Here is a 27,455-nt window from a genome sequence, read left to right on the forward strand (position 1 = left end):
ATGGTTCCAGCGAAAGCTTCATGACCCTGTGAGCATATCAAAATAATCAGACAACTCTTTGTATTCCCATGTGCATTCCATCCTGCTTATACATATGTAATAACTTGAGGGGGAGGGGAAAAGTATTAATATCTAAAGAGAACAGTTAAAGATTTACTACAGGATATGGCATATTAGCAGAGGCTTGAAGGAAGCTGTGGATTCTAAGTGGTGGAGATAATGACAGTATAGTCTAAGCATGGGGAAAGTCTGCTCTAAAAGGTGTGGAACTGGGAGATGAAATACTGAGTTTGAAAAAGAGTGAATGGGCCATTTTGGCTTTAATGCAATGTTTACAAAAAGGCATGACATACAACAGTTCTGGAATATAGGCTATAATCAGATTGTGTCGAACATTAAATGCCAATTTGAGGGATTTTAATTTTGTCTTAGAGGCAATAGGAAATCCTTGAAAGTTATTGAGTAGGACACCTATATACTCAGACTTTAGGAAAATTTTAGGAATATATTTTTTGGCATCTGTTTTGACTAGAGCTGCATATATAGATCTAGGAGTCATCCATATAGAAAAAAAGCGAACCTATAGGAGCCAATAAGATCAACAAAAAATAAGCATATATATATATATATATATGTATGAAAAAGATGAAGGCGTAATACACAGTTGAGCTGGCCCATAGTTAGGGAGTGGAATGTGGATTATTACTCATAATATTCCCCCCAGCCCCCGACTTTTGACTGAAAGGAACGAAAAAGAAATATAGGAGTATAGTTTGAGAGAGTGGAAGGGTCAAGCATAAGTTATTTTTAACGATAGAGAAGCAATGTTCAATAATTTAACATGACAAATATTAAATTATGCATGAATGTATTTATTTCAGTTGCTTTAATTCAGTTCTTATGTGATAGAGGATCAAGAAACAGACCTCCTACACAACTTCTACACAACCACAAAGAAAGAGAAATCACCATCGCAAACTCTGAAAACTTGGTCATCTAAGGCACACTTCACAATGGAAATTTAAGATATGAGGAAGTTACGTATCTTTAGAAATGGTATAATTTTTAAAGAGCACTTTTCACCTAGAAAAAATTAGTGCAGCTTCTTGGACACCTAACGAGCAGCCAAGACATGGCATAGGTCCTGGAAGAGTCTGATTTAAAGTAAAACATTTGAGTTTTATATCACAAACTACTCATCACTTCCTTCACTGAAATTAAGTGAGTTTTTCACGTTTAACTTCCGCAAGAAATGTCTAGTCAGTTTAAAAAACCTAATAGAAAATAAGCCACTGTGTAAGTTACATCTTTTCCAGAAAACAATGACCTTTTTAGTTGAGGATGTGATAAATAGGAACACAAGCTATTATTGTGCCTATCCTGCATGAGGCAGTCATACAGGTTTGCTGAAAGCCAGCTTGCATGCAGTCAGGGACATAAAATTTAACAAATGAACAGTGTGATGTTAATTTACAATAAAGCCTTTATGGGCTCATACTGCTCTTAGATTTTTTAAGTAACTGCTTAGAACCAGCAAGGACTAACAAAGAACTTGGTTTAAAAAAACTTTGAGGCAGGGATGTGATTTTTTAAAAACTAAAATGAATAAAGGGAGCTTGATAATTTTATTGATTTTCTTTTTAACCAGCATCTAACTTCCTTTCAGATGCTTGAGCAATCAAAGAATCTGTTTCCAAAAGTGTGCCAGGGCTTAGTTCTTCCAGCACTAAGAATCAGAATCAGAACAACTCTTAGCTTTTTATAATTTCTGCTTTTCAAACAGTATGATAAGATAGTAGGATCTTAATATACTCCTTTGTTCTCAAGTTTCATCTATAAAAGTATACAAGTCATTTTCACATGTAATTAAAAACTGTCAGCAATTACATACATATTTGTGTACATGTGTATTTCTTTCTACAAAGAAATTTCATATTGAATGCAAATAAACAGCTACATGTTAGGCTACATATTATAAGCAAACTATAAAAATAGGAATCATAAATAAACACACAAAATAAAACAAAATAGAGATACATGAAATTACTAAGAACATTGATACATGAAATAGGAAAAGTTCACTTGAATTACAACAATGATATTACACCCTAATGTGGGAGATAATTCAGAAGTTCTTTCTGCTTAACATCTCAACAGTATCCCTCTTGCCATATGTGTTGGATCCCACATTGGTAGGAGAGAAAATTGCCCCCATATTGTTGTTGGATCGAACTAGAAAGTCAGCCAGACGTTGTGTCACACATGTGGCCGTGTTACATTTTCTTTTTTCCAGATGATGACTAACAATAAAACAAAAGTTAAAAGTTAGAAAAAGGGAATCAGGGCTTCTGTGTTCAGCTTTCAGATCAGCCACTAACTGGCTAGCTGTGAAGGCACCATATCAGTAGATGGAAAACGAAAGAAAGCTATTCAAAATAATTGACAATATTTCCATTTGTAAATGATTTTAGTTTTCACTTAAAATTATGTAGTATGGTATCTTATAGGAATAGACTTTTGGAGAAGGTATTGTAAAAATATAGTATTGGTATTACCCATGTAATTTAATAATCAAGATCACATTTCCCAACATTTTCTCTGTATATCCATTAAGAATTGGTTCTAAATTTTAAAAAAATGACTGATTTACATTCTTCAAGCACTTTTTCATTTCAGTCTTACTTATAGCTTAAAATAGTATATAAAATAAGTATTAAATGTCAGATTAAAGTATAGCATGGAATATCAAGTGAATTACTTGACTTTTGTAAATTTCTCCAAGATCCCTGGATATGACAGTAGATAGAAGTGCTAACTCTTGTAAAATCTCATGAGGAATCAGATTTCCACCTGTTCAGGCACTCTGACTTGTAATGTAGGAGTTATATTACTGTTAGCATAAATACATGAACATTACTATCATCCCATCACCTACTTGACTCTTGAAAAAGAAGTTATAAAGTATGCTTTTAATGGTTTTAATGAAACGACTAGGTTAAATGTTATATCTCAAAAGTTTTTTATATTAGTCATATTATATTCAGCATGTCTCAAGGAACCTGGAAAGACTATAAAATAATATTATAACTTAGATACAATGCCAGATGTTATAGGTTTCTTAGCTTGCAGCAGAACTTTTGTTTCCATTTGACTTACATCCAAAAATTAGCTTTTTAAGAATTATAACATGTTTTTAAATGCTACTGGAATAGATACAGAGGTAAAAAAAGTATTGCCCCCAAAACATAAACTTGATTGTTGTAAGTCAATCACTAGAGTCACTAACAAGGCAAATATGGAAATGTTTTGACTTCACCCTGCTCTTGAAATAAAATGGAGAGTTGAACTATATACTTGTTTCATGTATATGAGCCATCAAGGGACATTTAGACACATAAACTGCTTTTATATCAGAAGTGGTATTTTTGTATCAGTTATCTTTTTTATTCCTTTTTTTTGTATGGAGTGCTAGAATTGGATTCAGGAAGAACTGCATCCAAATTCTGACTCAGATATTTACTAACTATATGACCCTGTGCAAATCACTTAACCCCTTTTAACTGAGGCAACTCTCATAAAGATTTATCTACTGAGTCACAGATGCATGGCAATCTGTATTTATAGATGGAGCCCTACCAGTTAACACTGGAAGCTCCACTGGCCAAAGAAAGCACAAGTGTTTTGCATATTTGCTTATTTCTGTACATCATACGCTTTTTGTAGCGATAGCTGGAGTATTTCCATGGTTTAAAGTCTTCTAAAGGTTTAAGCCCATCTTAGTCCTAGGGAACTGATAAAGTAATATGTCTTCCTTTTCTCAGGAAACATATAAGGAACTGCAGATTCAGAATGCCACGTTCAGCTATTCTATTAGTAGGCTTTATCTGCATTTGTTTTGATTACAACTATACATTCAGTTCGGGGTTAGGGTTATAAGTTTAGGTGTAGGCTATAAGACTTGGTCTTTGAGAAAGAAATTTAGCCAGAAAACCCCAAAATAAGTGAGGCTGATGATTTTGTACAGCCTTCCTTCACTCAAATCAAAGTCAATCATCACCTCCCTGATGTCATGCTCTCTTTGAAAAAGAGGAAAAAACCTCGACCACACACAGGTGTAGTCTTAAGGGAAAATGAATGATGTAAAAATGAAAGGCACCAGTAAAACTATTAATAATGAAGTACCTTATCTTAGATCTCTTTATCTATCTGTGTATATCTATCTGTCTCATCAAAACAAGATAATTTGGTAGGGCTTTTGGTAAAGATAATGGCTAACGTTCAGGTGACATAGTTTGGAAATGACCAAAAAGTAATATATAGATGTGGTTCTGGTCAATATAAAGAAAAAGTTCACCTAACGGGTCCCAGTTTCCAAGGGACAGAGTCTAAAGTTCTGGTGAAAGGAGGCAGTTCCATCCACAGGTTACCATCATCAAACCTGGAATGTTTAACTCTGATATAAGATCTTTCATCTAATCTTGCCAGAACCAGACCTGTACCTTACTTCCAAGACATCTGCAGACCATGCTGCCATATGTGTTCCTCAGTCTCTTTAGTGCTCTTCTCTATATGCTGTCTTTCCCCATAAGAATATAAACTCATTTAGGCTAGGAACAATCTGATTCACTGAAATTGTATCTCCAACAGTTAGCACAACGTCTGATATATAGTAAGTGTTTAATAAATGCTGCATCATTCATTCATTCATTCATTCATCCATCCATCCATTTTCCTTGACCAATATTTTGTACACGTTGGTCAAGAATCTACCTTATTGCTTAATTTACTTCCCAATACTGGCCAAATTATGAATATAATTCCCTACTTCACTTTTCTGGTGTTGATATAACTTATATAATTTATAAGCTTAGAAGTCTGTTTCTGAGGACCAAATCCTTAGAAAATAGCTTTAAATTCTGAGGCCACTAAGACCTTCCCTTTTAGCAGAAACAAGCTCATATTTTATCCTGAGGCTTGGGTGTTAGAGCAATTTGTTCTAAATACTTTGAACAGGCAATTTGAAAAGCACATGAAATAGCTGTAGATTAAATGACTATTAGAAAATTTCAAAATGAGATATGCTCTGAGATAAGCTTGACAAAGGTCTGGAGGAGGAAAAGAAATCAACTTTATAGGCAAAATGTCTAAGATATATTGGCCAAGTGGGCAAATGGATAAAAAAGTTATTGCTTTAAAAATATCTAACTTTGTTTAGGAATATCAACTTGAGAATAAAGCAATTACAAGATTTTATTAAGTGTCTACTGTCTTCCAGGCATAATGCTAGATACTGTGACTATAAAGATAAAAACAAAACATTCCCTGCCCCCAAGGAGCTCATTTTCATTGAGGAAGAAGAGATGTAAGCTGTTAATTTTCAATTTATCAAAATCAAAGCTATATTTAACAAAAGATAACATAAGAAGAAACAATATGGTTTGTTAAGCACTGGTTCCTTGTTAGTAAGACTGTATTGCCTGTGAAGTCATTTCAGCTGAACATAAGTAAGGTGAACAAATAACTCTCTGCCATGACATGAAGATTGTCAAGAGATCCTACTAGAGTTCATTTCACCATCATTTTTTAATGTCCGAGGTTATAGATCAGCTAGACCTGTCTATTTGTCCACCTGCCTACCCACTAATGGTGAACTATCATTGGGGCATATGAATTTGAGTTATAAGATGTAAGTGACTTGAAAGAAAAAAATACTCTTGGATATTTTAATCTGAAGTATTTATGAGCATCTAACTATAAAGATCTCTAAAATCTCTCCATCCCAAAGGCTGAGACCATTTTCTTAGCTGTAGTACTCTTTTTATCTTCAACTTGTCCCATCCAAGGGTTGACATTTTATTTAATTAAAACATTTTAAGACATATTATTTCATATTCTGAGGTAAGTAAGCTAGAAGATAGATAAAGATATGCATAGAGGGTTCATGACTACTTTGTCACGCTCATAGTTTTATTTGAACCACCTGCATGTTGTTCAAAGATTGAAATAAAGCCATAAAAAACCAACAACAACACACAATGCATAATAAAATATCAGAGCTGGAAGGCTTTAGAAATCCTCTAATTCAAACCCTCATTTTATAGATAAAGACTATGAAACTCAAAAGAGGGTAAGTAAATCATTCAAGGTGATATTAAATAGCAGAGTTGGGACTTGAAATCAAGTCTCCTGTTTCCCAAACTGGTGCAAGTTATAGATTGGTCAAATACACACTGCAAGCCCTTGCCTCTTATTTGTCTCAAATGTAGCTGATTTTCATGTCCTTATTCCTATACAACACAAATGGCCTAAATTATAAATTTTAATGCATGGAAAAATTAAAAAAATGAAAATGATTGACTTTCCAAAAGAAGACTGATGACTTGCTATTGGGTTTGACTTTCAAAAAGTCACTTGGTATTTATATTGTTTGTCTAAGCTTTAAATAAAATCTTATTGCGCAATTAAAAAACTTAGCATGATTCAACCCTTCTCCTTTAACCAAACAAAGCAGTGTGGTTTCAACTATCTTAGTTAAAAGCAAAATTCTAGAATTAAAAAAAAAAAAAACAAACCTAAATACAAGGTGGTAATTTAAAATCAAAAAGTGAGAGCTGTATAATAACAGACAAAACTATGTAGAGACATGTTTCATAAATGAGCTCAGTAAATGTCTATTGTCTAATGAAATAAATGATTCAAGATATAGACAAAAATAGTAGATAATACTGCTAATTTTCCTGTCATCATGCCATTGTGTTTCCAGTTTAAGAGGAACTTCATGTCAGTTTTAGAGTTATTTTTATCTGTAAAAAAAAAAAAATTGAGAACTAGTCATAGTTCTGAGAGCACCCTGTAAACCAGGTAAGTTACAGCATGACAAGTGAATATGTCTGTTCCTTTTGCCTGATATAGCACTTAAGTGATGTAGAAATGTTTATATGTATTGGCAAAAAAGGAAGCGCTAGTTCTGTAGTTCTATATAGCAAGTATTATATTATCAAATCGCTGAATTCACTGCAAAAAAATTTGATTGTTCCCTATTTTGTAAGGTATGTTAAGTCCAGCTCTTTAGAACTCTGTAAAGTAATTTTAAACCCAAACAAATATTCTTAATATTATTTTATGACACCATGTCTCTAGTGAAGAGAATTATATTTTTCAAATTAAAAAAAAACCTCTGGGGGAAAAAAAAACAGAATTAGCAGCTGTCATTTGGACTTGAGGCTTAGTGTTGAAAATAAGATTTAACTATGTAGTGTTCTAGCCAACTCTCTATGACTCTTAAGTTGCAGAGATGGTGCCAATTTACTTTTGGCAGAGGGAATTTTCTCACTGGGTAGTTCCTATATCATGGAAATCACAGATCTAATTCCTATTTTCAAAGAATATTGATGTGAATTTTGAGTATTTAAAAAATAATAATATGGATTAATTTTTAATACAAAAGAAATCACCCCCCTCCCAAACATAACTCATCTGGTGCCAACAACTAGCTTTCTAGATTTGTTTTTCAGATTTAACTTCTTAAAAATGTAACTTATCTCTTGGACATGTCCATACATTTTGCTTTCCAGGACTAGATTTAAATATTTTGACAGTTACCCAAATCACTTCAACAGACCTTAACAAGTAAAAGATCTGGCACAAAATATGTGTAATATTTAGCTATTCCCCAGTTCAAAATTTATCTACCTCAAGTCTTTGCTTTTTGAATCAGTAACATAAGAGAACTAAAGGAATACCTTTTGGTTTTTTCTGCTTCTTGTTCAGGCACTGTTCTACTGAGTTCCAACAGTGTATTTCTTGACAGAATTGGCAATGTCCATTCCTGTCTGTCAGAAGTTCTATCGGAGAGATCACCAGCCACTGACATTAGTCTTTAAAGAACACAGAATGCAAAGCACAGTTGAACAGCTTTTGGTACTGTTCTTAGGCAAGATTTATCATTCATAACCCAATGGCAGTGTTATATAATGAATATCTCAAGCTTTAAAAAAGAAATTCTAGAAAGGTACTAACCTCTCAACTGGTGTAGCCTCCAGACAGTATAAAGCAGCAAACAGTACAATAAGGACAACTGGCAGCTTTAGATTGCACATTGCTTCTTCCTATGTTTTCTGGAAAGAATGATTTAGAACAGAAATTAAGTATTTCTTAAAGCTGTGAACCCAGTGACATCTCAAATCACGAGCTGTCTTAAAAAAAAATCCAATCAAACTTTATAGTTAAGAAGAATCACAGTCCCAACTGCTATATTCCTTCAATTCATGAAATTAATTTTTTATCTCCCCTCTTTGCTTTTCCAAACTATCTTTGAGCATTTGAAATTGTGGTTCATCTTCCTTTTAGTCTTTCTATAAATAAATGACAAAAGTACCACCCCATCTATCCAACTGCCCCCCAAAAGTACATACTTTAAATATCAGAAATAGGAAACTCTTTACCTTTTACTGCTTAAGGGACTGAAGAAATCAGAAAAGCTCTTAGGTTTGTGTTTTTGTTTTTGTTTTGCTGGCAAGAAAGGTACATGAAATAATTCCAAGCTTGCATCCACTTCTGGAGTAATCCCCCCACCCCTTTGCTAGCTAGTAATACTGCTTTTATACACCCTTCACACCTCTCTCAGCTCTGACATCAGGCAGCACAGAGAGACTGTCATTAATTTCCATCCCTATAGATAGACTGTGCCTCATAGAGAGCAGAGGAAGATGGGTCGTTATTACATTAACACATCAGTAAATATTAACATAGCAGATACAGGGTGTTTTGAACAGATAACGTTGTGTCATACACATAAAACAACTTTTCATTTTACATCTTGGTAACGCAGTAGACTAACTGCTTCTTGTAGGAATTTTCAAGGATTCAATGAGGTATCATGTAATGGGCATGGAAATGATTAATGAGTGAAATATTAATACAAGTAACTTAAGCCCAGCCTTACTACCCAGAAGTATTATGCCTCAATACACAAATGAAGGCATAACAGAGTAGTGGGAAATCATGGAAACATAAGTAAAGTAAAAATACCAAGTCTCCTAGGGAAGAGACTAAGGCAAAAATGGACAACTGTTAAAATGTAAATAAAATAAAAAAGAAATATTTTCCCTGTAGATAACTATAAAAATAATTTATGGTGACTTTTTCCAGTGACAATCTGTAGCAATGTTTGAAAGAAAAGTAACAGTTTAAAAAATAAGTATTTCCAGGTTGTCCCCTCTGTCCATGTTTAAATACATGGACATGTATGTATGTAACATAGATACATGATGTGTACATAATACGGACAGTAGAAACCATTCTTAAATCTCTTTTCTAAAAGTAATATTTCTCTTTCAATTTGTAATTGCTGTTTCATACACCTTGTATATTTTAAAAGAAATTTTTATTTTTGTGTTAAAAATTAAGAATAGTTTAAAAATGTTTTAATTTTTAAAAATGTAGGCAATTTATGGTCCTCAAGACTGTTAAGTTGGCAACATAATTGCTCCCCCTAAACAGAAACTCTAAAACTTCAGAAAACAGGAATTTAATCCAAATATAAGATAGTTACAGCTGAATTCTTAAGTTAAAAAAATAACATCAGTCAACTTAAATACTTAGAGCTTTCACTCAGCATCCACATATTTAGCCCACTCCCTATAATGGCTATAGCAAATACAGACAAACTCTCAGACTTCCAGTTGTAGGAATTCCACATGGCAGTGACTTGATCTGAATGTCTTTCCCTAAACTCACACACACACACACACACACACACACACACACACACACTCTTTTTTATCAATCAAATCAAGGACCCAGTCCCTACCTATTGTTTGTCAGGCAATATTTAAATGCACACACATTTGATTGTGTGCATATAATTCTGTGTCTATAATATATATGTACATATATATATAAAGAAAGTATTCATGTTGTATGTATATATGTATATGTAAAAATGTACATAGATGTATGTGTAGAATAATTATGGTATGGATTCTGAGTAAAAACTCTATATACACATGCACACATTCATATACATACTATTATACATAGACATTTGTACATATATATATACACACGTATGTGTATATATTTGCTTTTTTATCCATTATGCTGCTCTCATCTCTCCCTCTCCATTTTGTTGTTTTAACCCATTTACCGTCAAAATTATGATTATTAGGCTTCTGTTTTCCATCTCTGCCTAAATATTAGGAATTTTATTAATGTGAAGCTTGGAAAGTTTGGACTTAACCTATAACTTTTCTCCTAAGAGATAAATAAAAGGCTGTGATTACACAAAAGTTGAAAAAGCTTTTTTGCAAAAATTCAGGGTAGCTAGGATATGCAGCAACTGTTGATTAAGGTAAAAACATCTGTAAAGTATCTCTAATAAAAAATGGATGCCTAATGGATGGGTGAACTCAAAGCTATGATAACGATGGTCAAAGTGGTCAAAGGATATGACTAAATAGCTCTTAAAAGAAGAATCTTAAACTATTAACATTCCTCCTGGAATGCATAGTTCTTCCTGGTTTTAGAGAAGAAAAAAATTTAAAAGAGCTATCACCTATCTCTTAAAGGATGGTAGTGGGTGAAGGAGTTTTTTTTTCCATTCAAGACAAAGGCAGGGATCTGGGGAGAGTGAACTCTTGAAGAGAAGAAGGAAGAGGTGATAGTCATCCCAAAACAACTTTAAGGTGCCAGAGCAGTGACTGATGTTGACCACATCTGCATTTTCCTTCTGTAAGACTATGAGAGAAGATCTCCATCTGAATGGACAAATAAGAAGGTATATGTATGTGTATCAATGTGTGTTTGTGTGTGCGATTGCGTGTGTGTGTGATTTTGTCATGGAAGCTAACTAGCCCAGGAGCTCTGAGAGGAACAAACCCATGAGAGGAATGATGGGTAGGTCCTATCCTGCCCCAGCCTTACTTCTGTTGTGTTTTTAAAAAATTTATTTCATTATACCTTTGTCAGATTTAATATTATTTCTCATAAACACCTATGATCAACCATGTCCTTATGTTGCCATGCGTCCCTTTGTTTGTGGCAGGAAGGAACAGTGGGAGCCACATAGGAAGGAATCGTCCTAGCACTGGGCTGAGATCTCCGTCTTCAGCCCATTGTCAGAGAATTTTGCTTTCTAACTGGGGGCATAAGCACAAGCTACTGATTTCATAATTAATCTTCTCAGGCAGAATTATTATGAATTTGGACCCTATTGTATAAATCTATCTTATAAATGGTAGTCAAGATTATACTTTCCTTTTCTTTTTTTCCTCTCAGGAGCATAAGAGCAAAATAAAACTACTGGGTCCTCTGCCTTACTTAATCCCTTTATGACCTATGATGGCATTTGTGTCCTGAAGGGATAAATGTTTCTTTTCATCCTTACAATATAATATTTCATCATCATATCTCAGTTATTCAAATATATTTTCCTTACTGTGTTTCTCTTGACTGCTGTGTTTGCATTTCAAAGTATCTATTTAGGTGTATATACTTTGTCTGATCTCTTTATTAGGAATGATTTGAAATCTATTTTATGATGATTTATTTTTTTCACTTTAAGGCTATAATCATATTTGCTGGATGTTATTCTTTGGTGATAAACCTTTATCTTTTGCCTTTTCAAATGACATATTCCCAACTTTCCTTTCTTATATTTCTATAGTGGTAGCTGCCAGATTTTGTGTGATTGTAATTATCATCATGGATCTAGGTGGTCTTCTGCCCCTTCCTTGGGGCTCCCTTAATCAGAGTCACAGATAATCTTTCATTCCTCCAAGATCTCCTTAGTTGGAGTGTTACTTCTTCTTACCCTTCTTGAGCTTTCATGATCCTCACTATGGGGTTTTCTGACATGACACTATTCTCTGTCTGTCTGTCTCTCTGTATGTTTCTCTGTCTCTCTGTATATGTCTGTTTCTCTGTATCTGTGTTTTTTTTGTCTCTCTGTTTGTCTCTTTTCTAACAGGGCACTGTTAGATTCTTGTACTCCCTGAGAGGCATCTCTTTTTGTGGCATTGTGAGAATTTTTAATATTTACCTGTGCAGTCCTTGTTCAGATGAAATAACTTCATAGTTTCTCTTGAGCTCTTTTTGTCATAATTCAGTCTGGTATTCTTTTTAGATCATTGCTGAAGTAAAAGTATGACAGTTAGGCTTCTGTATCACTGGTTTAGCTCTCTTAAGTTTTCTTTATATGAATTATTAAAGCCTCCAATGACTTTTTTTCTTTTACTTTTTTGTATTTAATTGGGGATTTAATTTTTTCTTGTTCTAATTTTTTAGTTGCATGCCCAATTCATTGATAAGAGTAAAAGATCTCCCCCTACCCCAAGTAGTCAGATGACATCAAGTGTACGTCAAAAAGATCTATGTTGTAGGCAATGCAACTGTGAAGATTTTGAAGGATTGATTTACAGTTTATTTCAAAGAAGAGAAGATAACAAAAATGTGAGGAGAAAAAGTAAGACTTTATTTTTACCAAAAAGGGGGAGTGGAGAATCAAGAGAATATCAACTACTTTGGAGAATACAATTAATTATATGTTTGCTTTCACTTCTATGTAAACTTTTTTGAGCACTATCTATATGTGCATTAAAAAGAGTCTTGATAAAGATATTTTTAGTAAGGAACAGGTGGTCTTCTATAAGTAATATTCCAAAATAGACTGTGTCTTTCTTAACATATAATTGACTGAAAGATGTAGAGGATAAAACATCACATTATGCTTAGTGTTTGTTGACCATTTAAAAAATAACTTGATTTGGTAGAAAAAAATACAGCTTTAGAGTCTCTCTTCTAACAAAATATTTTCTATCCATATGTCAAAATTATTTTAGATTTCACCAAAAACAGAATAACAGAAATGATCTTGTTTAATGAGTTGCACCTGGCATGAAACAAATGACAGAGAACAGGTTGGATTGTCTTTGGGAAATTTTACAGTCTTTTAATGAAATCCTTTTTCTCACAGAAAAAAAAAAAAAACTTCATCCAATTAACACCAGTATTCCACCAATGTTTTCATATCATGTGGACAATATAGTTTTTGAGGAATTAAAAACTTATTGATCCTATAAAAGGCAAAAGAAGGGTTTGTGGTATGTAGGAGTAGGCTGCAACATATAGCAAATAAGGAACTTTGAAGAAGAGCTAGAATAAAGGATTTTATCAGGGAAATTTATTTAAAAAAAAGATGAGTTTGAAAATTACATCTCAACAGCAAGGGATAATGGATAGATAGCTTGCAACTTTAAAACAGAATGACCCCTTGCATGTGGAAGGATTCTTTTGTGGCAAACATTAGGAGGCATACATTTGGGAGGACTTGAGCAAAATTTCAGAAGAACAGTTTTAATAACTGTGAGGTGCCCATCATTTACCTATGTAAATGAAGTACTTGGTGTGCCTTGATTTTTAAAAACATAACATTTATTTATTTTTTTGAGTTCCACATTCCCTTCCTTTCTTTAACCCTCCTGTACCCATTGAGAAGACAAGTAGTATGATAGTAATTATACATGTAGAAACATGCAAAATATATTTCCATATTAGTTATATTAAAAAAAAGCAAGAAAAATAAAGTGAAAGAAAATGTTTCAATCTACTCTCAGAATTCTTTCTTTGGAGGCAGATAGCATTTTTTATCATGAGTCTTTTGGAATTGTGTTGGATCATTCTACTGTTCAGAGTACTTAAGTTTTTCTAGTTGATCATCATTACAACATTACTGCTACTGTGCACAATGTTTTCCTGGTTCTGCTCACTTCATTTTGTCTCAGTTCATGTAAGTGTTCTTGGGCTTTTCTGAAATCATACTGTTCATCATTTCTTCTAGTACAAAAGTATTTCATCACAATCGTATACCACAACTTGTTCAACCATTCCTTAATTGATCGACATCCCTTCAATTTCCAATTCTTTGCCATTACAAAAAGAGCTACTATAAATATGGATATAAACTTAGTAGTGGTGTTGCTGGGTCAAAGAGTATTTACAGCTTTATAACCCTTTGCAAATCGTTTTAAATGATTCTCCAGAATGTTTGGACCATTTCATAATTTCTCCAACAATGCATTAGTGTACTTATTTTTTCATATCACCTCCAGCATTTATCATTTTCCTTTTCTGTAATGTTAGTCAGTCTGATAAGTGTGAACTGGTACTCCAGAGTAGTTTTAATTCTCATTAAATTAAATTCTCATTAATTATTGGTGATTTAGAGCATTTTTTCATATGACTATTGTTAGTTTTGATTTCTCCTTCTGAGAACTGCCTGTTTGTTTTGACCATTTATCAAATAGGAAATGGTTCTTTTTAAAGAAATATAAATTAGGCTCAGTTTCCTTATATATTTGAGAAATGGGAACCTTAGCAAAGAAACCTGTAAAAATTTCCTTCCAGTTTCCTGCTTTCTTTCTTATTTTGGCTGCATTGGTTTAGTTAGTGCAAACCATTTTAAATTTCATATAATAAAAATTATTTGTTTTATCTTTCATGACCCTCTTTGTCTTTTATTTGATCACAAACTCTTATACATAGATAAAACAGATAAAATATTCCACACTCCCTATGTAATGTATCATTTGTTCATAACATCATCCCTTATGTCTAAATGATATCACCCAATTTGACCTTATCTTGGTATATGCATACCCTTGGGGAAGATCCTTCTCCACCTATGATTAAGTAAAAGTCCTTTTGTTAATCACTGAATGATATAGTAGCATCTCATTTTTCCTTGTGTTAAACATAAAATACCTTGGTCTGGCATGAATCAGACCCAGATCAGAACATGTAGCTAATAAATATCAGAGTTGGAAATTTGAACCCAATTCCTCTGTCTCTAAATCTAAAGTTCTTTACATTGCATACCACCACCTTCTGCTGTTGAAAATGGTGGTGTAAGTTAAGAAAATATTAAGAAACAAATGTCAGAAAATATAGCTTGAAGTCTGCAACAATTGCTTTAGTGATACAGCCTTGTACTTAATGTCTAAGACTATTCCTTCCATTTCCTAACCTAATCTAACCTTGAGACCATTCTCTAACCATAAAGATACAGATACTCATAAAGCTCTGTGAATCGTTAGATACTGGTTTCCTCTCAGCTATCACTTTAGATTGGTATATTCTCAAATGACTATGATAATCTTTGGACTTTTTTGCATGAAATATTAATTCTTTTCTGCCATTTCTTTAAAAACGCAGAACAGTAATTGTAATTCCCCAAAGTAAAAAAAAAAAGTATTTTCTGACACTCCTTTCATATCTTTTGCCAGATTCAAAACTTGTGAATAAGGTGTTTGCAAAGAGAGAAGGGCCTATGTGACAGAATCTTAGGTGAGAGTGAGCAATGCCTTCTCACTTACAGCTTAATTTTATTTTTATGGTTTTGAGGGAGAGATAATTATGTCCTTTACAGTTTGCATCTTTGGATTTTTAAAGGGTTTTTAAAGAAAGTTCTAACCAAATATACAAACCTTCTACAATCCAAAATTTCATTTTAGTTAGTTAAAAAAAGGAGAGAAATTCCTAAAGAAGTCCAAGATGTTATAACTTTTGTCTTTCAAGTCAGGACCATTTTTTAAAGCCTACTGACTTACTCATATAATCATGAAATTTTAGGTTTGAAAGGACACATAGTGAGCATCTGAACAAAGCTCCCATCCATTGACAACTTCTCTCTGAGATATCACTGACATATGGTCATCCAATACCTATTTAATCATTTGTAGTAACAAAGAGCAGATTCCCTCCCAAAATAGCCTATTTCATTATTGGACAGCTCTAATTATTTTTTTAAATCTCTAATTATTTAAAATTTCTTCCTTTAATTAAAGGATGAGAAGGAAAGTATCTTGCAGAGTCCTAGGGATTTGTCTCTGTTCTCTTAATTTTTTCAACTGTAACTTGAGTGAAGATATAAATAGCATGCTTAACACATTTGTGTATGATATGAAACAGAGATATGACAGAATAGATGAAATAATCAGGATCTAAAACATTCTCAGAAGTCTTGAATGGGGGGGTCAAGCTAATATCATGAAGTTTAGTTGGGATAAGCATAAAACATACTAAACTTGGTTTCAAGAAAGTCAACTGCACCAATAGTGGAGACATGGCTGAAGAAATGTGACCTCCAATGACAGTTACAGAAGAAAGGAAACAGTAGTCCTGTTTCCTTTCCTGTATCTTCATTATAGAAGTCACTGAAACAAATATGTAAACAGATAGGAACAGATTTTTGCACACTCCCTGGGACATGCTTAATGTCTACTTAAGAGCTTGATTATAACTGTTTGCGTTAGGATTTTGGCAGTAATCTGTTAACTACAGGTCAAAAGTAGTTGAACAATCTAGCTTCCTCTTTGGAGAAATGGAAAGGAAGCCCAATTCAATTATAGCCTAGTAACCCTCTAGGTGAACAGTCATTAGACAACTGAGTTATCCACAGGAATGACAAAGAACAAAGAATCTCAATACCAATAAAAATAGAGGACAAATAAGAATTTTAAAATAATTTTTAGTGATGATGCCGTTTGAAATAGCTATGGTACATAATACTATAGGTTGCTCTTCCTAATAAAAGAAGTGAAAAGACTGGAAGGATACCTCTGTATTCTCTAGGGTCTCCCATTGCAACCTGGGCCATCTCCAGCCATCCTGATGAATATCAGGCCCCTGGACCCAGATGGCTCAGGAGAAGAAAGTGAGGCTGGTGACCTTGTACAATCCTCCCTCACTCAAATCGAAGTCAACTGCAAGTCATGTCATCATCTTGATGTCATGGTCCTAGTCGAGAATGAAGGATAAACACAACAACAAGGTTATCAAAGAACATGAAGAGTTTCTTGAAAGAATGAGAAGGTTTTATAGTCTCCAAAATAGAATACAAAAGTCAGGAATTTTTGTTGGTTTGTTTTATTTTGGAGCTGATAGATATGTATAATTACTATAAAGGCCATGTGAAGGAAGATACTGTCTTCATCTAAGAAAGAACTGATAAATCAAAGTATGTACAGAAAGATTTTACATTCTGTGTAGATATATAATGTATATATATATATATGTATATATATATATATATGTATAATACACAAACATACACATTTGTGTCTAATGGTAGCCATTTCTAGGGTGAGTGGGAGAGGATGGAAGAAAAAAAGAAAAAAGTTACATGATAACTTTATAATATATTTTAAAAGAATAGAGTGTGCATAATAGATTTGCCACCTCATGTGCAATCATCTTTTTAAAAAAAATTCTACTATGTTATGAAAATGCTTGTTTTGTTTCATAAATTAAAAATAAAATTAATAAAAATTTTTAAAAAGACCTTCTAGTCATTACTCTTTAGCAGATGTGAGCTAAGATGGTCCCAGTGTCCTTAAAAAGATGAAAACTAATTGTTGGTAACAGAAATTCAGAGACCATAAGACCAAAAGAAACAGTGGCATTCAGTATAAAGCAGAGACATGATGCCTAGCAGAAAGCTGCATGATGATATTATTAATAGCCGTTGACAGCCCTACAACAATAGAGACATGCATTTCCCTGGCATTATGTGTGTCCTGGTCATAAATATTTCCTGATCACATGAATAAAAAAAAACCCATGCTTTATTAAACACTACACATCACATGATTTATCTGCATATGTAACTCTATCTGTAGCTTGTGGGAAGTGTAGCCCTTTGTGTGCATGAGGAGAATCACTCTCATCACTTTACAAGCAGCATGGTATAGTAGCGGAAAGAACTCTATTACTTACTATTTTTGTGACATAAAGAAAGGCACTTAAGCTCTCTGTACCTCATTTTTCTCACTGGTAAAAGAAGGAGTTGGTGTATATGAATTCTAAGGTTTCTTCTAGCTCTAAATCTATGATCTTATTTGCTAAATTGTTTGATTTAATTTTTTAAAAAATTGAAGTGATGTGTTTTATGACTGGCTGTTAAAAGTAAATACATCAATGGGGGCTCATAAACAATGATTTAGAGTAAGTGTTGACTCATACACCACTTCCAAACTGGGGCGTGGGTAAGCAGGGATGCTCCAGAGGATACATGTGGAGGAAGCACTTCAAAAGGAAAGCAAAGAATAAAAGTAATTTGAAGAGTCAGAGAAGATATCTGACATGTATCAGGAGGTTAGAGAATGGAAGAGTGTGACAAATAGATGGAAAGGAAACAGAACACTGAAAATTTAAGTTATGTGATAGGAATGAAGATTTTTTTCTGTATAGGATAAGGATAGGCCTTCTACAAAACTTTTGGTTCACTGAGGAATAATAAGATAGGTCCATAGGTGCCACCAGAAAAAAATATCATCTGATAATGTTTGGAGGAAGAAGTAATCAGGGGTAGCTGGTGATTTCTCACCAAGAGATATAGAAGCATTCATCAACATGACATAAACAATAGAGTAGTATGTTATCTTTCCAGGGTAGGTGTCTGGGAAATAATGGAAATCCTCCTAAAATCTGACAAATCTTGGAACCACTATTCACTTCTGATAATTCCTGTAGGGAAAAGTGGTATCACCAGAATAAAGATGGAAAATGATATTACGTATTTTGAATTCTCAAGCAAGAAATCTAAGATGGTAAGGACACATGTTGATTGAATGTAATGAATTTAGAAGAGAAATATGAAATTGGAAATGAAACAGCTGGTTAAGATGATTTTGTCTGAGAATGAGAGTTGGATTTTTTAAAATACATATATATATATATATATAACACATTTATTTTTTCAGTTCTCAACATTCACTTCCACAAGAATTTGAATTCAAAATTTTCTCCCCATCTCTCCCCACTCTCACCCCGGGACAGCATGCACCCCATCCACCCCTTCTTCTACTCTGTCTTTCCTTCTGTTACCCACCCTTCTTCCATTCCCCTTCCCCTCTATGTTCCTGTAGGGCAAAATAGATTTCTATACTCCATTGCCTATATATCTTAATTTCCAATTGCATTCTAAAACAATTTTAAACATTCATTCTCAAAGCTTTGAGTTCTATATTCTCTCCCTTTCTCCTCACCCACCCTTACAGATAAAACAAGCAATTCAATATAGGTCATACATGTGTAACAATGCCAAGCACTTCTGTAATAGTTATGTTGTAAAAGACTAATCACATTTCCCTCTGTCCTTTCCTGAACTTCATTTATTCCATTCTCTCCCTTAACCTGTCCTCCCACAATAGTGTTTGCTTCTGATTGTCCCTTTTCCCCAATTTGCTGTCCCTTCTATTTACCTTCCCTTTCCTATCCCTTTCCCCCTTGCCTTCCTGCAGGGTAAAATAGATTTCCATATCCAATGGACTGTGTGTTTTTCTCTCCTTATGTCAAATCTCATGAGAGTAAGATTCACTTATTTCCTTTCATCTCCCCCCTCTTCCCCTCCATTGTAAAAACTCTTTCTTCCCTCTTTTATGTGAGATGATTTGCTGCATTCTACCTCTCTCTTTCTCTTACTCCTAGTACATTCCATTCAACAGTAAATTTTATTTTTGTAGATATTCTCCCTTCATAGTCAGCTCATCCTGTGCCCTCTATGTATACACACACACACACACGTACACATAGACACAGACATATATGCACATACATATATGTGCACACATATACATACAAACTCATATATACATATACTCACATACACTCATATACTTATACATACTTACACATATATAATACACACATACATATATATATATATATACATATATATGTATATATATATATATTCCCTCTAACTACCCTAAAACTGAAAAAGGTCTCATAAGTTACAAATAACATCTTGCCATGTAGGAATGTAAACAGTTTAACTTTAAGCAGTTCTTTAAGGCTTCTCTTTCCTGTTTACCTTTTCATGTCTCATGTTTCTCTTGATTCTGGTATTTGAAAGTCAAATTTTCTATTCAACTCTGTTCTTTTCAACAAGAATGCTTGGAAGTCCTCTATTTCATTGAAATTCCATTTATTGCCCCGAAGTATTATACTCAGTTTTGCTGGGTGGGTGATTCTTGGTTTTAATCCTATCTCTTTTGACCTCTGAAATATCATATTTCAAGCCCTCCCATCCCTTAGTGCAGAAGCTACTAAATTCTGTGATATCCTGATTGTATTTTCACAATACTTGAATTGTTTCTTTCTGGTTGCTTATAGTACTTTCTCCTTGACCTGGGAAGTCTGGAATTTGGCTACAATATTCCTAGGAGTTTTCCTTTTGGAATCTCTTTCAGGAAGTGATTGATGAATTCTTTCCATCTATTTTTACCCTCTGGTTCTAGAATATCAGGACAGTTTTCCTTGATAATTTCTTGGAAGATGATGTCTAGGCTCTTTTTTTATCATAGTTTTCAAGTAGACCAATAATTTTTAAATGATCTCAATTGTTTTTTCAGTGAGTTATTTCATATTATCTTATATTTTTTCATTATTTTGGTTTGTTTTATAATTTCTTGGTTTCTCATAAAGTCATTAGTTTCCATCTGCTCCATTCTAATTTATAAAGAACTATCTTCTTCAGCGAGTTCTTGAACTTCCTTTCCCATTTGACTAATTCTGCTTTTTTGCATTTTAATTTAATATTTGAAATTTTTTATTAAATTATTTTGTCTTCAGTGTTCTACAATCACTTCCGTATGTCTTAGATTTTTTTTCCCTCTCTTCCCATCATTCCCTCCTCCCTTCTCACTCCCTCCCTGAGCTGGCATACAGTCTTATATTGGTTCTACACGTGCCTTCTTATTAAATACATTTTCACCTTAGTCATGTTGCAAGAATTGAAATGAATAGGAAAGACCATAAAACAAAACATAATACAAGAGAAAATGGTCTGCTTATATCTATGATTCAATTCCGTAGTTCTTTCTCTGGATGTGGAAGGCATTTTGCCTCAAGAGTCCTTTGGGAATTTTTTAAGTCCTTGCATTGCAATGAAGTACTAAGGCTACCAGAAAAATTCCTCACACACTGTGGTTGTTGCTGTGTACAAAATTCTCCTGGTTCTACTCCTTTCACTCAGCATCAGTTCATATAACTCTTTCCAGGACTCTCTGAAGTCTTCCTGTTCATCATTTCTTATGACACAATAGTATTCCATTACATTCATATACCACAACTTGTTCAGTCATTCTCCAATTGATGGGCATTCCCTTGATTTTCAGTTTTTGACCACCACAAAGAAAATTGCTATAAATATTTTTGTACATGTAGGACCCTTTTCCATTTCCATGATATAGCTGGGTCAAAGGGTATGCACATTTTTTTTAGCCCTTTGGGCATAGTTTCAAATTGCTCTCCAGAATGGTTGGGTCAGCTCACAGCTCCACCAACAATGTGTTCCAACTCTCCCACATCTTCTCCAACATTTATCATCTTCCTGTTTTGTCATGTTAGCCAATCTGATAGGTGTGATGTGGCACCTCAGAGTCGTTTTGATTCACATCTCTAATCAATGGTGATTTAGAGCATTTTTTCATATGACTACAGATAGCTTTAATTTCTTCCTCTGAAAACTGCCTGTTCATATCCTTTGACTATTTATCAATTGGGAAATGACTTGTATTCTTGTACATCAGACTTGACTCAGTTCTCTATATATTTTAGAAATGAGACCTTTATCACAAACACTAGTTGCAAAAATTCTTTCCCAGTTTTCTTCTTCCCTCCTAATCTTGGATGCATTAGGTTTGTGCAAAAACTTTTCAATGTAATGTAATCAAAATTATCCATTTTGCACTTCATAATGTTCTCTATCTCTTGTTTGGTGAAAAATTTCTCCATTCTCCATAAATCTGACAAATATACTATCTTTGCTCCCCTAACTTGTTTTATAGCATCAAACTTTATACCTAGATCATGTATCCATTTGGACTTTATTCTTGTGTATGGTGTCAGGCATTGGTCTACGCCCATTTCCACCACACTGTTATTCAGTTTTCCCAGTAATTTTTGTCAACAGTGAGTTCTTATCCCAGAAGCTGGGGTCCTTGGATTTATCAAACAGTAGATTGCTATATGCATTGACTACTGTGTCTTGAGTACCAAATCTATTCCACTAGTCTACCTCTCTGTTTCTTAGCCAGTACCTTGTAGTTTTGATGATTATTGCTTTATAATATAATTTGAGATTAGGTAGTGCTAGACCACCTTCCCTAGCATTTTTTTTCATTAGTTCCCTTGATATTCTGGACCTTTTGTTCTTCCAGAGGAATTTTGCTATTATTTTTTTCTAACTCTACAAAATAATTATCTGGTAGTTTGATTGGTATGGCACTAAATAAGTAAATTAATTTAGGTAGAATTGTCATTGTTATTATATTAGCTTGGACTACCCATAACTGATGTTTTTCCACTTACTTAGATCTGACTTTATTTGTGCAAAGTGTTTTGTAATTGTGTTCATATAGTCTCTGGGTTTGTTTTGGCAGGTAGACTCCCAGATATTTTATAGTGTCTACCATAGCTTTAAATGAGATTTCTCTTTCTGTCTTTTGCTGTTGGGCTTTGTTGGCAATATATAGAAATGCAGATGATTTATGTAGGTTTATTTTGTAACCTGCAACTTTGCCAAAGTTGTTCATTATTTCACATAGTTTTTCACTTGATTCTCTGGGATTCTCTAAGTATATCATCATATATTTGACTGTTCTAATTCCTTAAATTTCTTTTTCTTCTCTTATTGCTACAGCTAGCATTTCTAATACCATATTGAATAACAGTGGTGATAATGGATGTCCTTGTTTCACCCCTGATCTTATTGGAATTGCATCTAGCTTATCCCCATTGTATATAATGTTTGCTGATGATTTTAGGTAGATACTGCTTAATATTTTATGGAAAGTTTCATTTATTCCTATGCTCTCCAGCGTTTTCAATAGGAATGAATGTTATATTTTGACAAGTTTTTTCTGAATCTATTGAGATAATCATATGGTTTCTGTTAGTTTTGTTGTTGATATGATCAATAATGCTAATAGTTTTCCTAGTATTGAACCAGCCCTGTATTCTTGGTATAAATCCTACATGATTATAATGTATTATTCTCCTGATAAGTTGCTGTGTTCTTTTTGCTAATATCTTATTAAAATTTTTGCATCTATATTCATTACAGAAATTGATCTATAATTATTTTTCTCTGTTTTGGTTCTTTCTGGTTTAGGTATCAGAACCATATTTTATCATAAAAAGAATTTGGTAGTACTCCTTCTTTGGCAATTGTCCCAAATAATCTATAGAGTATTGGAATTAAATATTCTTTAAATGTTTGATGGAATTCACTTGTAAATCCATCTGGCCCTGGAGATTTTTTCCTAGGGAGTTCATTGATGACTTGTTCAATTTCTTTTTCTGAGATGGGGTTATTTAAGTATTCAACTTCCTCTTCTGTTAATCTGGGCAGTTTATATTTTTTTAAAATAATCATCTATCCATTTAGATTGTCAAATTTATGGGCATACAGTTGGGCAAAGTAATTTCTAATTATTGTTTTAATTTCCTCCTCATTGGAGGTGAGTTCGCCCTTTTCATTTTTGATATTGGTAATTTAGTTTTCTTCTTTCTTTTTTTCTGATCAAATTGACCAAAGGTTTATCAATTTTATTGTTTTTTTTCATAAAACCAACTCAGTTTTATTTTAGGTCTTAATTTCAATTTTATTAATCTCTTCTTTGGTTTTCAGCATTTCTAATTTTGTATTTACTTGGGGATTTTCAATTTGTTATTTTTCTAACTTTTTCAGCTGCATGCCCAATTCATTGATCTCCTCTTTATTTATTTATGTAGAAGTTCAAAGATATAAAACTTCCCCTATGAACTGCTTTTGCAGTCTGTCATAAGATTTGGTAGATTGTCTCATTATTGTCATTCTCTTGAATGAAGTTGTTTGTTGTTTCCATAATTTGTTGTTTAACCCACTCATTCTTTAGGTATAGATTGTTTAGTTTCCAGTTAATTTTTGGTTTATATTTATAATATATTTTATATTTATATTGTTTATGTATAATTTTTATTGCATTGTGATTTGGGAAGGATGCATTGACCATCTCTGCCTTTCTGCACTGAATTGTGAAGTTTTTATGCCCTAGTATATGGTCAATTTTTGTGTATGTGCCATGTACCACTGAGAAAAAGGCATATTCTTTTCTATCTCCATTCAATTTTCTCAAGAGATCTGTGATATCTATCTTATCCAGAGTTTTATTTACCCCCTTAACTTCTTTCTTGTTTATTTGGAGGGAAGATTTATCAAGTTCAGAGAGCAGTAGGTTAAGGTTCCCCACTAGTATAATTTTGTGGTCTATTTCTTCCTGTCACTCCTTAACTTCTCCTCTAAGAATTTGGATGCTATACCATTTGGAGCATATGTGTTTAGTAATGATATTGCTTCATTGCCTATGGTGCCTTTTAGCAGGATGTAGTTTCCTTTTGATCTCTTTTGATTAGATTTATTTCTGCTTTTGCTTTTTTCTGAGATTAGGATTGCTATCGCTGCTTTTTTTACATCAGTTGAAGCACAATATATTCTGTTCCAACTTTTTACCTTTACCCTGTGTGTGCCCCTGTTTCAGATGTGTTTCTTGTAAACAACATATTGTTGGATTATGGTTTTTAATCCATTTTGCTATCCATCCCTATTTTATGGGAGAGTTCATCCCATTCACATTCACAGTTATGATAGTATGATAGTAATATCTGTGTATTTCCCTGCATCCTCTTTCCCCCATTTATGCTTTTAGTTCTCCCTTCTCCCTTCCCCTTCACAATAGAGTTTTAATTTTTGATCACTGCCTCACTACATTCCCTCCCTCCTTTCAGCCCCCTTCCCTTTTAATCCCGTTTTCCTTACTACTTCTTCCTTCCCTTTTAGCCTCTCCTCCCTTTCCTTCCCCCTTCCCTCCTATAGAGCTAGTTATATTTTTATACTTAACGGAGTTTGTTGTTCCCTCCTTGAACCCAATCAGATGCAAGTAACTTTCAAATAATGCTTATCTTCGTCCCCTCTTTCTCTCTACTGTAATATATTTTTGTGCCTCTTCCTGTGATGTAATTTACCTTTTTCCGCCTCCTCCTTTTCACATCTCCCCTTACAATCCCTCGCATCCTTAAATCACATTTTATCATGATATCATTGACTTTATACTGCTCCCTCTATCTATGTTTATCTCTTTTATATATCATAATAAATATACAGTTCTCAAGATTAACAAGTATCATCTTCCCTTATAGGAATATAAACAGTTTGCTCATATTGAATAACTTAATAATAAGTTTTTTTCCCCTGTTTACCTTTTTATGTCTCTGTCGAGACCTGTTTTTGAAGATGAATTTCTATTGAGCTCTGGCCTTTTCATCAGGAAGGTCTGGAAATCCCTTATTTCATTGAATTTCCGCCTCCTTCCCTGAAATATTATGCTCAACTTTGCTGGCTAATTAATCCTTGGTTGTAGTCCCAGCTCCTTTGCCTTAAAGAATATCGTATTCCAATTCCTCTGTTCTTTTAATGGAGAAGCTGCAAGGTCCTATGTGATTCTGACTGTAGCTCCTCGATATTTGTATTGTTTCTTTCTGGCTGCCTATACAGTACTTTCTCCTTCACTTGATAGTTCCAGAATTTGGCAAGATATTCTTGGTGTTTTTAGTTTGGGATCCCTCTCAGGAGGTAGATTCTTTTGATATTTTGCCTTCTGGATCTAGGACCTCTGGGCAATTTTCCTTGATGATTTCTTAGAAGATATTGTCCAGGCTCTTTTTTTCATCATAGCTTTTTGGTAGACTAATAATCCTTAGGTTTTCTCTCCTGGATCTGTTTTCCAGGTCAGTTGTTTTTCTAATTAGATATTTTACATTTTCTTCTATCTTTTCATTCTTTAGATTCTATTTGACTGATTCTTGATGTCTCATAGAGTCATTAGCTTCTACTTGTCTGATTCTTATCAAATTGTTTTCTTCAGTTAACTTTGCATCTCCTTTCCCATCTGTCCAATTGTTCCTTTTAAGGAGTTATTTTCTCCAGTTAGGTTTTGTATTTCCTTTTCCATTTATCCAATTTTCCTTCTAAATTCTTCTGTGATTTCTTTTCTCATATTTTTAAAATCATTGGCCAGTTTTTCTTCTATTTCTCTAATTTGGCTTTTAAAATCCTTCCTGAGCTCTTCCAAGAATGCTCTTTGGGATTCAGATTAGTTCACATTCCTTTCTGAAGTTTTAGATGGGAGTACAGTCTCAATGCTGTCTCAATGACCTCTTTGGTATTTGTGTTTTGGTCCTTGTCCTCATAGAAAGATTCTATGGTGTTTTCTTTTTTGGACTAGATGAACTATATCCTTGGAATGGCATTGGTAAGCTATTGTTAGTGATATTTGAAATAAGACAAAAATACAGCTATAGAAGATGGGGGGGAAGCAAAAGGATGAATATAAATGTATTACTAACCAATAGAAAGAATGTGAATCATGCTAGATAAAGTTCTAAATGAGTTTCTGTTGACAAAGAATGCTAACAACAACAAAAATGGCTGTGTCAACTGCAATGATGTTGGCATCGTATCAGAAAAATCACAGAAACTTCTAGACCATTTTCAAACATTAATTGTTGGTGCTGAAAATATGTAATTTTGTCTAATGGTTTTCTCTCAGTGAAAACAGAAGAGAAAGAAGTTGTAGCTATATGTGAGGACACTATCTCAAATTATCTCTTTAGTCAGATGGAAAGTCAGATAGAATTGGTTTTATTATAAATCATACTCAAAAATTGTTATAGTTCTACTTTGAAGTCACCTAGAATCAAAGTAATTTTGAGTGTGGGGCAAAAGTCAGGTTAAATTCTGTCTTGACATTATAATTTTCATTGTTTTATTGGAGGTCTTAGGGTAGCAAAATTGGGAGCAGTGGGAAGGAAGTCAGAGAGATACCACCAGGTTTTGATGTTTCTACTATGGCAAAGATGGAGAATGTCAAAGAGGAGTTATCTGGGGGTATGACTGGAGGAGGCAAAGAGGAAGAAAGCCTGCAAAGTATCATGCAGTTTCTACTATGATGAGAGGGAACCAAACAGTCTGGGACAAAGACTACCTTGTAGAGGAAGAAACAGTTCAGGTACAAGTCTACCACCAGTTGTACAGGCAAGGGAGGTCTTCCAGGGAAAGTGCCATTGGTTCTCATCAAGTTGTCCACTCTGGTTTTAAAGCCTTGATGGCCCTGCCCTAATTATAGCTCTGTTTCAATACAAAGGTGGTCTTAAGGGTGAGGTAGGAAAACTATTTTTCAATAGGAAATTGTGATTCAGAGTCAAGAAATAAAAGAAGTCAAAAGCTTATAAATTACTCAAAAACCTTAGCCCTATTTCTCATGAATTCTGTCTTCAAGAATAGACTCAGAAAATGCTTAATGTGACTGACAGTCACGGAATATCACATACACAAAAGTGAAATTGATTATATCTTA

General features: G+C 33.7%; 1 protein-coding gene across 1 annotated transcript; it reads right to left on the minus strand.

Moving 5' to 3' along the window:
• Positions 1 to 2,082: 2,082 nt before the first annotated feature.
• IAPP (islet amyloid polypeptide) lies at positions 2,083 to 8,099 on the minus strand. The gene is made up of 2 exons (XM_072650319.1): positions 8,020 to 8,099; positions 2,083 to 2,300 (listed from the first exon to the last, which is right to left on the minus strand). Exons 1-2 carry the CDS (start codon positions 8,097 to 8,099, stop codon positions 2,126 to 2,128), a joined length of 255 nt encoding a protein of 84 aa, XP_072506420.1. The 3' UTR covers positions 2,083 to 2,125.
• Between the last annotated feature and the right edge of the window lie 19,356 nt (positions 8,100 to 27,455).

The sequence above is a fragment of the Notamacropus eugenii genome, chromosome 3, assembly GCF_028372415.1.
Source record: "Notamacropus eugenii isolate mMacEug1 chromosome 3, mMacEug1.pri_v2, whole genome shotgun sequence".
Lineage (NCBI taxonomy): Eukaryota > Metazoa > Chordata > Mammalia > Diprotodontia > Macropodidae > Notamacropus > Notamacropus eugenii.